Below are 11,932 nucleotides of genomic sequence, written 5' to 3'. Positions count from 1 at the left end.
GTACAGTGTCCTTCCCTCGAGTGCTCCAGAGCCCGTTGGGTCTTCAGGTCAACTGGAAGAGAGTAATCTCGCCCACGGGCTGAGTATCTCTTTTTCAGTTTTGGAGAGGGACTCGGTCTAACACGTCTCTCCAATGAGAATGTGTTCAGCTGGTGTTGAAGTGAGAAAGGGTCCCACTGAAAGAAATTTCAGAGGCTCCTGGGGTATATGGTAGTCGCAGCCTTTGGCTTCCTCCATATGTGACCGCTTCAGCGCTAGCTTCATGATCGAGTCCCGAGGTGACCGTGGCAGAGCAGCTCACCCTGTGCGACTATAATTCATCCCGGTCTGCTGCCAAACCCTCTTCAACAGAGGGGCCATGTACAAAGGGCTTGTTTTAACGGGGGCCTGGGCGACCCCCGACTACACGGGCATTCGTGCCTCGAGTTGTTAGACATTGCGACCGTTGCGCAAGCTTCCCCTGCATGTCACAACTCACCCGTCACCTCCTCCTTGGAGTCAGACGCTTCTGAGGACGCTTTGTTCCACTCCTCCCGCTTTACTCAATCGTGCCGCCATCGAGCCTCACGACAGTTATAGCCAGGGCAAGTGGAGACTCCATCCCCTGGGTCCAGCTGGGTCATGACCATTCCAGGGCCGCTCAGTTGCCCCCCGGTTTCATCTTTCCGCCAGTGTTTGTGTAAACCGAGCGGACTACCCTTGGACAAACACTGGGTCTCAGCTGCCCCCGGGGCCCGCAGAAATGCGTTTAACCCCAGTGAGCATTCTAAAAGTGACTGCGACTCATGGTCGCCTTGCGCCTGCTCAAGTCAGTGAAATCATCACACTTCATGTTGAGCAGAATTGCTCCTGAAACTCAGTGAAGTTCATCGCACTCAGGTGTTGAGCAGCAATGCTCCTGTAGCTCAATGAGTTCATCACACTCAGGTGTTGAGCAGAAATGCTCCTGTAGCTCAGTGAATTCGTCACACGCAGTGCTGAGCAGAAATGCTCCTGGTGCTCAGTGAAGTTCTTCGCACTCAAGTGTTGAGCAGAAATGCTCCTGAAGCTCAGTGAGTTTATCACGCTCAGGTGTTGAGCAGGAATGCTCCTGAAGCTCAGTGAACTTGTCACACTCAAGTGCTGAGCAGAAATGCTCCTGGTGCTCAGTGAAGTTCTTCGCACTCAAGTGTTGAGCAGAAATGCTCCTGAAGCTCAGTGAGTTTATCACACTCAGGTGTTGAGCAGGAATGCTCCTGAAGCTCAGTGAACTTGTCACACTCAAGTGCTGAGCAGAAGATGCTCCTGAAGCCAAGTGATCTTCACATGTTGTGTTGAGCAATGCTCCTGTCTTTTTGCGCCCGTCGCTTGCACCTACGTGCTAAGTCAGGAGAGGAACAGGTCTTCATAGTTGCCCCTTATTGGCCCAACTAGACCTGGTTCCCATCGACAGCCTTCCTGACTTTCCCTGAAAACTCTTTCAGGGACGGGGCACGAGGGCACCTGCGTTCTTCCCCCGGAGATTCCGGGCGTTCTTACATCTGAACGCGGAGGTTCAGGTGGCTATCACAGGGCATGTGATAGTTACCATCACTTCTGCGAGCACCCCCTAGAAATGGGTAGCGTGCTTACGCCTTTAGAAGTGGAACCTAGTCGTTGAGTGCGTCTTCTCTCCAGAGGAGATCCTGAAAGCTTTCGATCACTTCAGTGCTCTCTTTCCTGCAAAATGGGTTGGAGTAGGCTGTTTTCCTTCACCCTCAAAATTATGTTGCCTCGGTGTTTAAACGACGCTCATCGTGTTGCAGAAGTGTGCAGAAGCACGTTCTGATCGTCAGGTTCCTGAGGAGCAAGGTCTTGTAAATCCTTGCGTCCCTCTTTATCCTCTTGGGCCTTGTCCTGGTGCGACTGCACTGCAGAGACCGCCCCTGAGCCGCTGCAGGCAGTGAGTTAAAAATTCTGTTATATCAGTTCTCCTGCTCGCGTGGTCTCTACTAGAGGGTAGGGACTTGCTCGCTTTCGGTCAACGTATTGTGCCTGGAGTCTGGGCCGGCTAACTCTCACAAGCTGAGACCCCGGCTCGGATTGTGCCCAAGGTTCCTACCCCTCCCGTAATAGGAGCAGGTGGTGAGCCTGCAAGCGCTGCCCTGGAGGAGGCAGATCCAGCCCTGGCTTCTCTGTCCGTTCGCTTGGACGTGTTCAGAACGCAAGCCATAGACCTCAGACCAGCTCTACAAATATCTGTTGGAATTCAGCAGAGAGGGGAGGCTGTTTCCATGCAAAGTTGCACTTAGTGCTTGCCTTCATTTCGGTAAAAATCCGAGATGCAACATGTCCACTTAGGTGTTGAGCTCCTCTATGATGAGTGTAAAGTGCTCCGCCTGGGCGTTGACGATATGCTTTGCTAAACAGATTCTAGAGTTGGGGGCTGGACGACACCTAGTTGTACCGCTGCTTCCCGTGGGCTCCCTTCTCATGAAGCCAGTTTCACCGTGAGACCGGTTCAAGTGTCGGCTTGCTGCGCCTTCCCCTCCTATGGACTGGCTACGTGCGCCTTTCTACTCCAGTTGAGTTCCCTTAAAATTGAACCCTGTTGAGTTCCTCCACACCCCTCCGACGTCGGACGTGCGGAACGTCTGGTGTAAGGCCTACCACTCGTAAGCTGTGTGGAACCTGTGTTAGGCTGGGTCCATATGTTGCGGTCCCTACGGCGACCCCATATGTGTATTCTTCCACGATACGGCTCCCTGGGGCGAGCCCGTGTCTTCCCTCGGCAGAGTCTCTCTGCCGTCACTGTCCGGTGTGTCTCCCCCGTCTTAGGCTGGAGCCACCCCAGTGACATTCCATATGTTAGACTGCCCGGTTTCCGCCCAGTTCATTTGTGTATTTTCCACCTTATCTCCCTCTGGGTTGGATGTGGCTTCCGCAGCGTCCCTTCCTTCCAATGTACGGGGAACGCTTTCCCAGTGGTCCTGTAGGAACAGCAGTGACTTCCCTGGCCTAAGCCCTGTCCTTCCCCGCCTTAAATTTGCGGGGGCATCAGGAGGCTTTGGTTTAGGCACTGGAAGGTGGCAGCGTTAGTGGCGTGTTCAAAGGGTGATCCCAATTCAGTCGACCGTCGACTACGTCCGACCTTATCGACTGAAAGGGAACGTCCTGGTTGCGTATGCAACCCACCGTTCCCTGAAGGAGGGAACGGAGGACGTAGTCCCCTTGCCACTACCGCTGGACCATCGCTGACCCCGGGTTACTCTCGGCTCCTCAGCGAAAAGCAACTAGTGCGTGCATCCACTTCCGTATTTATACCCGCGCCGCGGGGGCGGAGTGTGTGATGCAAATCACGCACGCCAAATTCCATTGGCTCATTCAATAGTAATCGAAGATGATAGGCTCCCTAGCGTGATCCCAATTCAGTCGACCGTCGACTACGTCCTCCGTTCCCTCCTTCAGGGAACGGTGGGTTGCATACGCAACCAGGACGTTCCATTGTTTCACCAGTAGGGGTGAAAAATTACCTCTTCATGAATGAGTCATTGAATCATTCATTCAACTGATTCATTCATGAACAAAGTAACTGGAGGGGTGCTTCTCAATTCTTATTTGTGCATCCTAGTTTTCTTTCCTCGCGTCTCAGCTCCACTCCATGTAGGATACGAGGGAAGGCTGCCAGCTAAAGAAAAGGAGGACGGAGGAATCGAATGAAAGCTTTTTTATACATTGGAATACTAGATCACTCGAGCATCATCAGCTGCGTTCTAAGGATCTTGCCTTATGTTGTTAAAGTTTGGTTAATTAAGAAATTCATAATAAATAACAATATACCAAGATACCCTGTTGAAAGATGTGATATGTGCGGTTTATATTAACTGCAAAGGTAAAGTATAAATTTAAATTATTGTGACAGATGTGAAGGGGGAGGAGAATTGATACGTGCGTATACGTTTACTCGATAAAAGGATCCACCCGTGTATCCTCGCCCATCATGATTCCTCTGGAAGCTCCTCAGTCCTCGATCATTTCCTCCTCGCAGTGCAATTAGAGAATTGAGATGTCCTTCAAGATGGCTGAGCTTGATCGGTTTTCGAGTCATAGGATGGAGGACGGAGGAGCGAAGAGACGAGGTATATTGAGAAGTACCCCATGAAGCACCCCAGAAGGAAATCTTATTCTTATTATCAAAAATACAAAATATTGGAATATTTTTGATCACTCGAGCATCACTTCTAATCGTCATCAGATGTGCTGAAAGGATCTGCCCTTATGTTAGTTGAGTTAAAGAATTTCATGATAAATAATAATAAAACAAGATGCCCTCTGTTGAAATATGTGAGATATATGGTTTATTTAAACTGCGGTAAAACATAAATTCATAAATTCAAATTATTGTGACAGATGTGAAGGGGGAGAAGAATTACAGCGTCAAGTTTTTCGACAAGAAAGACTTCTGCAAACACCTGTGCATCCTCACTCACAGATCCTCTGGAAGCTTCCTCACTTCTGATCCCTTGGCATCTGTAAAGGTTGCATTACTCATGTTTTTCTGTGGAGGTGTCTTATCACTGCCCGTGATTTTGGGTGGTATTCTATGGCATGGTGAAATCAGGGTGTGTATGTGTAAAATGTGTCTGAAAATGCCGGTTAAAGGACTTGCTCCTCATTTGAGATAACTTTGTTCTTGTGGCCCTTAAGGATGACATCATAATGGATGATCATACAGCAGCAGGAAGTGTTATCAGTGACATGTTCAGTCACAATAACCTCAAAACACACACACACACACACACACACACACACACACACACACACACACACACACACACACACACACACACACACACACACACACACACACACACACACACACACACACACACACACACACACACCCACACCCATTCACATCCTCTCACAGTCCCTGAAACCTCAGGGGGGATAAGTTGTGTTTGCACTTATAAAAGGACTGCCTCCAACTTAGGGGTAGACAGAAGGTTGTGGATATGGTAGAAGCTTTTGATTTGGTAATCTGTGAAAACAAGTGGAATATAGTTTCTAAAAGTCACTTCGCAGTATTTTAATCTGGATCCTTTGGCTGAACCCACTGAAAGTAAGTCTGATTTTATACTTACATTGACATTTAGAAAAGTCTTGATCAGGTAGGATAGACAACTTGTTAGAGTATGACTAAGCATTTGTTTACATATGGGTTTTAATGGTGTACAATTCTGATTAATTCAATTAGACACTAAGTTTTTATTTTTAAATTGATATAAGAACCATTCATTCAATGATTAAATGACAAATGAATGAATAATTCAAAATTGAATAAAGCCTCTATAAATAATGTTTTAGGTGCACATGTTTTTTTTTTAAATATTTCATTTATGGATTAAAAAGAAATGCATCATATAAATAAAATCTTTGTCCTTCAGTTCTGTCTGCATGGTTCGGACTGCATTGATTGGACAATGTGCCGGGTTCTGAACATCTTATTGGCTCTTCTGAGTCGCTTCCTGTTCGCGGTGCATGGCGTCCTGACGGTGTGGCGGGTGGTGGAGGTGACAGGAGAGTCCTCCTATTGGCTGCTGCTGACGGGGGTGGCACTGCTCGGGGTCGAGATGGCAATCACAATCAAATACACACGCAATGCAGAATGGAAATGGTGAGGTTACTGTTTGCCATCATAGTTCTAGACACAAATATAATGACCCTGATGTCCCTGAAATTCTTGCAGAGTAAAATAGAATTCTATCTTTTGCAACATTTGTTGACTGATTGTTTTTAAAAAAAGAACTCTTATAATATATAATATATAATATATATATATTTTTTTTAAATCAAAATGTAGCCCAGAAATACAGTACATTGTCATTCAAAAGTTTGGGGTCGGTAAGATTTTTTGAGAGAAGTCACTTATGGTTACAAATCTGTTTATTTGATCAAATATACAGTAAAAACAGTAATAATGTGAAATATTATTTAAATTGAAAATATCTGTTTATTTCAATATATTTTTAAATGTTATTTGTTCTTTTGATGGCAGAGCTGATTTTCAGCAGCCAATCATTCAGAAATCATTCTAATATGCTGATCTGATTTTCAAGAAGCATTTCTTATTATATTATTAATATTGGAAACAGTTGTGCGGAAGCCATGATACATTTTGTTCAGGATTCTTTGATGAACAGAACTGCATTTATTTGAAATAGAAATATTTTGTAACATTATAAATGTCTTTACTGTCACTTTTGATCAATTTACTGCATCCTTGATGAATACAAAATATGGATTTCTTTATTAAAATAAGCAACAACAAAAAAATCACACTGACCCCAAACTTTTGAAAAGTATACTCCAAAAAGAAAACATGTTCAGTGACATATTAACAGCAAGGCAGTCACTTTAGAATGATGTAAATGGATTTTTCAGGTCTCTGACCTGATCGACTATTAAAAAAAGGTAATTTACTGAACACTTTATAATAAATAAAGTAATAATAAATAAAGATTTATTCAGTTACTAAACACAAAACAGAATATATACAACAAATTCATTACAAACAAAGAAGGTAACCGAACAGGTGTAGGCTGAAGCCATGGCTTATTACGCCTACCCTATTTACATCATTTACATCAACATCTACCCATCAAAATTTGAACATAAACAATATACATGTATAAACATATGCAAACATACACTCATTCCTATACACATACTGCATACTCATATACATACATATATACATACATACAAACCTCTGCACTTGATTACAAATATTTATTTATTACTTATATTATTGAAATCTAAACACAACAATTATGCATAAACTTATCTTGGGCAATTTTTCTTAAGCATTCGAATATTTGTCAAAAATTAAGATTTTAAACTGTTTTTTAAAGTAATGAATGGAATTACTCCTCTTAATATCATCAGTGAGACCATTCCACAAGTCGACCCCTTTAACCGAGATGGTGTTCATTTTAAAGTTTGTTCTGACCATCTGTTTTTTAAACATGTTCTCTCCTCTTAAGTTCTATTTCTGTTCCCTGTTTTCAAACAAACATAGAATATTTTCAGGCACTATTTTCCTATTAACTTTGAACATAAAAACGGCAGTATTCAAACTGACTAAATCAGAAAATTTTATTGCTTTAAATTTACAGAATATAGCATTTGTCGGTTCATTATACGGTGAATGATTGACTATCCTTATAGCTTTTTTTTGTAAAATAAAAATGGGTTTTGTGTTTGTGGTGTAGGCATGCCCCCATATTTCAACACAGTAAGAAAAATATGGAACAATAAGAGAACAATACAGAATATACAAAGACGGCGTATTTAAAAAATACTTGGTTTTATGTAATATAGCTATTGTTTTAGACAGTTTTGATTGAACATGAGCGATGTGAGGTTTCCAGGATAGTTTATGGTCTAATATTATTCCAAGAAAATTGTTTTCATTTACCCTTTCTAGTTCCACATCATCAATCTTTAAGCTCATGCTGGTTTTAATTTGTCGATTACTAAATATAATATATTTGGTTTTACTTAAATTAAAAGATCAAACCATTGCTTAATTCTAGATAGTTCTCTAGTCACATCAGAAATTAATTGGTGAAGATTTTCCCCAGATACATACAGTGTTGTGTCATCTGCAAATAATACACATTTTAACAAATTGGATACCTTACAGATGTCATTAATATATAAAATAAACAACTTAGGACCAAGCAAAGAACCCTGGGGCACCCCACAAGTTACTTTACGCATTTCTGATTGATGCTCATTAAAATGAACATACTGGTGTCTATTGTCAAGATAGCTTTCTAACCAGGAGTAAGCACGGCCTCTAAAACCATACTGCTCTAGTTTATTCATTAACAATTTATGATCTATGGTATCAAAGGCTTTTTTGAGGTCGACAAAAACACCCAAAGTAGAATACTTTTTGTCTAATGCAGATGCTATATAATCAACTAATTTAATAACTGCCATTGAAGTCGATCGACCACTCCTGAATCCATATTGATCGTCACTTAATATCATGAATTTTTCTATGAAACTATCAAGCCTCTTCAAAAAAAGTTTTTCCAGTATTTTTGAAAATTGGGATAATAATGAAATTATTTCTTTATCATAGAAATAACATCTTTTGTCGAAGAACGAAAATATTATTAGTTCGGAACAACATGTGGGTAAATCTATCTATGAGTAAATGATGAGAGATTTTGTCTTTTTCTGGTGAACTATCCTATTAAGGACTCTTTCCACTGACTGTGTATGTTGTGTTTGGCAAAAATAGCCTTGCCAATTGTTTTGACACCCTCAGAAAAAAAAAGAGAATCGGTTCTGCCTTTTTAAAATAACTTTACTGAGTTACTCAAGACGTTTTGGTATAAAAAGACATGGGGCTAAGAAGCAGGGTGCCATGATTAACACTAATGGGAATGTGGGAAATTACTTTCTCGTTTCTTCAAGCTCGGCACTTCAGTCTGTCGTGCGGGGACGGGTGATAATAATAACCCTTTCTCTCAACACAGCAACGGAGAAAAACAACCTTTGCCTTCGCAACCTTTGCATTCACACGGAGCGGCACTTGGTCACGTTCAGTCAGACTTTAAGAATGTACATTGAGATTGCTGTGCTAGGAAATGTATTAATGAGACTCTTCCCTCCCACTGAAATGGACGGAGGACCTGCTGAGAATATCCTCCCTTCGTCTTTCTCATCATCCCCTTCACTCTACCATGATCTCCATCTCATCCTTTATAACTCTCTTTTTCTGCCGTACTACTTTTCTATGCATACTATCTCTCTCCTCCACACTACACTTTGAAGTCTCTGTGCTCTTTAGAGAGGCTTGCTTGTGTCAGTGGGGATTTGCATAGCTAATGGGAGTAATTTGCAGTCTACGTTGGGCTTGTGTGCCTACAGCACTGGACTCTGTAGTGTGACCCAGCTTTACCACCCAATCAGATGCATCTGACACACATAGAACTACTTGGTGGCTTTATAAGTTGAAAGTAAAGTATCCATCCATTAATGTGATGTTCCTTCCACTCTTCTGCAGGTTCTCACCTATGGTGTTTCTCTATCTGTGCACTGTGATTCCATCAGTCTGGTTCCTGGAGCTGAACCTCCTACAGTCCAATCTGCCCATCAACTCGAGCTCAAAGTCTGACCCACAATACTTCTCACAGATCCCGCTAACAATGGTGGGTGGAAAGCAATCGTTAACAATAAAACTCACCAGTAAAAAAATAAGTTCACCAGTAAAAAAATAAGTTCAGCTTTGAACCAAATCACTTAGAATCTCTCTCTCTCTCTCTCTCTCTCTCTCTCTCTCTCTCTCTCTCTCTCTCTCTCTCTCTCTCTCTCTCTCTCTCTCTCTCTCTCGCTCTCTCTCTCTCTCTCTCTCTCTCTCTCTCTCTCTCTCTCTCTTTCTCTCTCTGCTGTGTTGGATGTTTCAGTACTCATATTTCTGGGAAAGCAATAAACATAAAATGCTCGGATGGAAATTGATTTATGCCTGGAAAGCAGATTTTTTTCTGTTAACTCTGTGTGTGTGTGTGTGTGTGGGGGGGGGGGGGGGCTCAGTTTCACATTTGACTTGTGTGAATTGTACAAAAATCACAAACCCACACACTAATAATCCCAACACTACGGATCTGAACATGGCGGTTCCCTGTAACAATGACTCTTCTTGTCTAAAAAGAGTTATCAGGGCCTATAGGGAAAGATTCAGGCGCATATTTTTAAACGTCTTAACCACAAAACTTGACTCTAAAACTATAAAAACTAAAACAATAGCATCCTCCAGGATTATAATCCAGATTCAAATCTTTTAAAGTAGAAATTCTTTGCAAAAACATGCCATAATAATGAAGTAAAAGTTCTCAAATATTTTCTCACATCTTAATTTTTGTTTTAGAAATAAAATGACAAAAATAAAATAAAAATATCATCTCAGTTATCCTATTTCATTGTTAATCCTCCAATGGATCTTTTGTTCAGGTACTCCAATGAGTCAAAGCAATAATTTTTTTCTTATAAACTGTTTGAACCTTTTTAATCTGGTAGGCTATTACAATAACATCTTAGCAAAATTTTTGATTCATCCATTCAAATTATCACAGTCTCGATGTGTGCTCTCGCTGTCTGGTCTGTTACCATGGTGATTAACCTGTGTGTGTGTGTGTGTGTGTGTGTGTGTGTGTGTGTGTGTGTGTGTGTGTGTGTGTGTGTGTGTGTGTGTGTGTGTTTGTGTGTGTGAGACAGGGGTTGGCGGAACTTGATCCTGAGAACTGGGTGGAAGCTTTGGAGCAGACCATGTTGATCGTGTTGGTTCTGGGCCGCTGGCTGATGCCGAAGGGAGACATGTCACGTGACCAGCTATCTCAGCTCCTCATGGTTTACGTGGGGCTTGGAGCTGATATCCTGGACATCTTTGACACTTTTAAGGAGCCACAAGTGAAAACCAAGCAGGCCGTGATCATTGTTGGGCTAAGTTTGTTCTCCTGGGCCTTGATGCAGTTTCCTCTTGTTCTTACCCAGACCAGCACCCCCAAGGTCCAGGAGGAAGATCATCCAGAGGCCACCCAGCATGGCCGAGCTGGCTGGACCGTTTCCTGCTGCTCGAGTGAAGTCTGGAGCCTTCTGCTAACGGTGGGTCTGCAGGATGGACCTTTCCTAATTTACCGTATGTACCTCATGATACGTGAGAATGTTCTGAACCAGCTGATGATCTTCTTCACATGCAAGAACATACTCATTGTTTTGCTGGAGGTCTACAGGATTTGTGTTGTCCACTTTGAGCAGAGGAATCCGGGGGCCGGAAGTCAGTCATGTGACCCAGCTCATGGACACTCAGAATGGACTGATGGAGAGGCTATAGAACCCAGGACTGATGGAGAGGCTATAGAACCTGAACTACTAACTTAGATACTAACCTTAACCATCTATCTATCTATCTATCTATCTATCTATCTATCTATCTATCTATCTATCTATCTATCTATCTATCTATCTATCTATCTATCTATCTATCTATCTATCTATCTATCTATCTATCTATCTATCTATCTATCTATCTATCTATCTATATACAGTATCTGTCTGTCTGTCTTTCTGCCTGTCTATCTGTCTATATGTCTGTCTATATAGTAATACAAAAAAGTGCCTTGTAAGGTTTAATGTTTTGGAAGGTAAAACTTACTTAACATTCATCCTTATCATAAACATATTGATTCTGAGATTGCATTATTTCAGAATCTGACAGCCAGCAGTGACAGCACTGTACAGCACAATTGCTACCATTTGAGGCCAGCAGATGGTAGTGTGAGCAAACTCATTGTAGGAACAGAGCTATGATGAAATTTGGAAATTGCTTTGGAGATCGTGACGCCTCTTCAACTGTACCCTGACACACACCGTCTGCACACAGCAACCTGTGACATTTTAGCATCTAACATCAATAGGCCTAAGTAACAAATCAGTTCCTGAGTGCTTCCTGATGTTTGTGAACGATCTGTCCACGACTGTCTCATTACTCAAAGTTCAAGCCTTTCTCCTTGCTCAGAACTTTTGTATCTTTTTGACGATGACATATTAGATTGAAGTACTGTCATGAGGACCAAAATAGCATGCTAAAAAAATCAGTGAGATTAGGACACACAGCTCCTTTCAATCATGGGATTCGAATTTTAAAGCAGTAAAAACCCGACCTTTGCTTGTGGTTAATTAGAACGGCAGCTAATTAGGATATCAGTCAGAATAAAAACATGTATAGTCGTGATTATTGTCTGTTTTGACAGGTTCTCAGAGAGACCTGACAGACGTGAAGAAAAAAAGACAGAGGGAAACACCTCAAAGAGAGCTCTGTCATTAGTTCTGTTCTGTCACAAAATCTTTTATTCCTGTGAAGGCTGACAGTGCTTGTGACAAAAGAACTAGACAAAAA

General features: G+C 42.1%; 1 protein-coding gene across 1 annotated transcript; it reads left to right on the top strand.

Moving 5' to 3' along the window:
• Nucleotides 1–5,441: 5,441 nt before the first annotated feature.
• Nucleotides 5,442–10,914, top strand: LOC143732054 (transmembrane protein 26). The gene is made up of 3 exons (XM_077222730.1): nt 5,442–5,635; nt 9,044–9,188; nt 10,252–10,914. The coding sequence occupies exons 1-3, from the start codon at nt 5,442–5,444 to the stop codon at nt 10,912–10,914; spliced, it is 1,002 nt and encodes a 333-aa protein (XP_077078845.1).
• Nucleotides 10,915–11,932: the final 1,018 nt, after the last annotated feature.

Source organism: Siphateles boraxobius, unplaced genomic scaffold (assembly GCF_051911475.1).
Source record: "Siphateles boraxobius isolate OS27281-9 unplaced genomic scaffold, OSU_SipBor_1 9, whole genome shotgun sequence".
Taxonomy (NCBI): domain Eukaryota; kingdom Metazoa; phylum Chordata; class Actinopteri; order Cypriniformes; family Leuciscidae; genus Siphateles; species Siphateles boraxobius.
The sequence above is the reverse complement of the archived record's forward strand: the minus strand, read 5'-3'. Positions and strand labels throughout refer to the sequence as shown.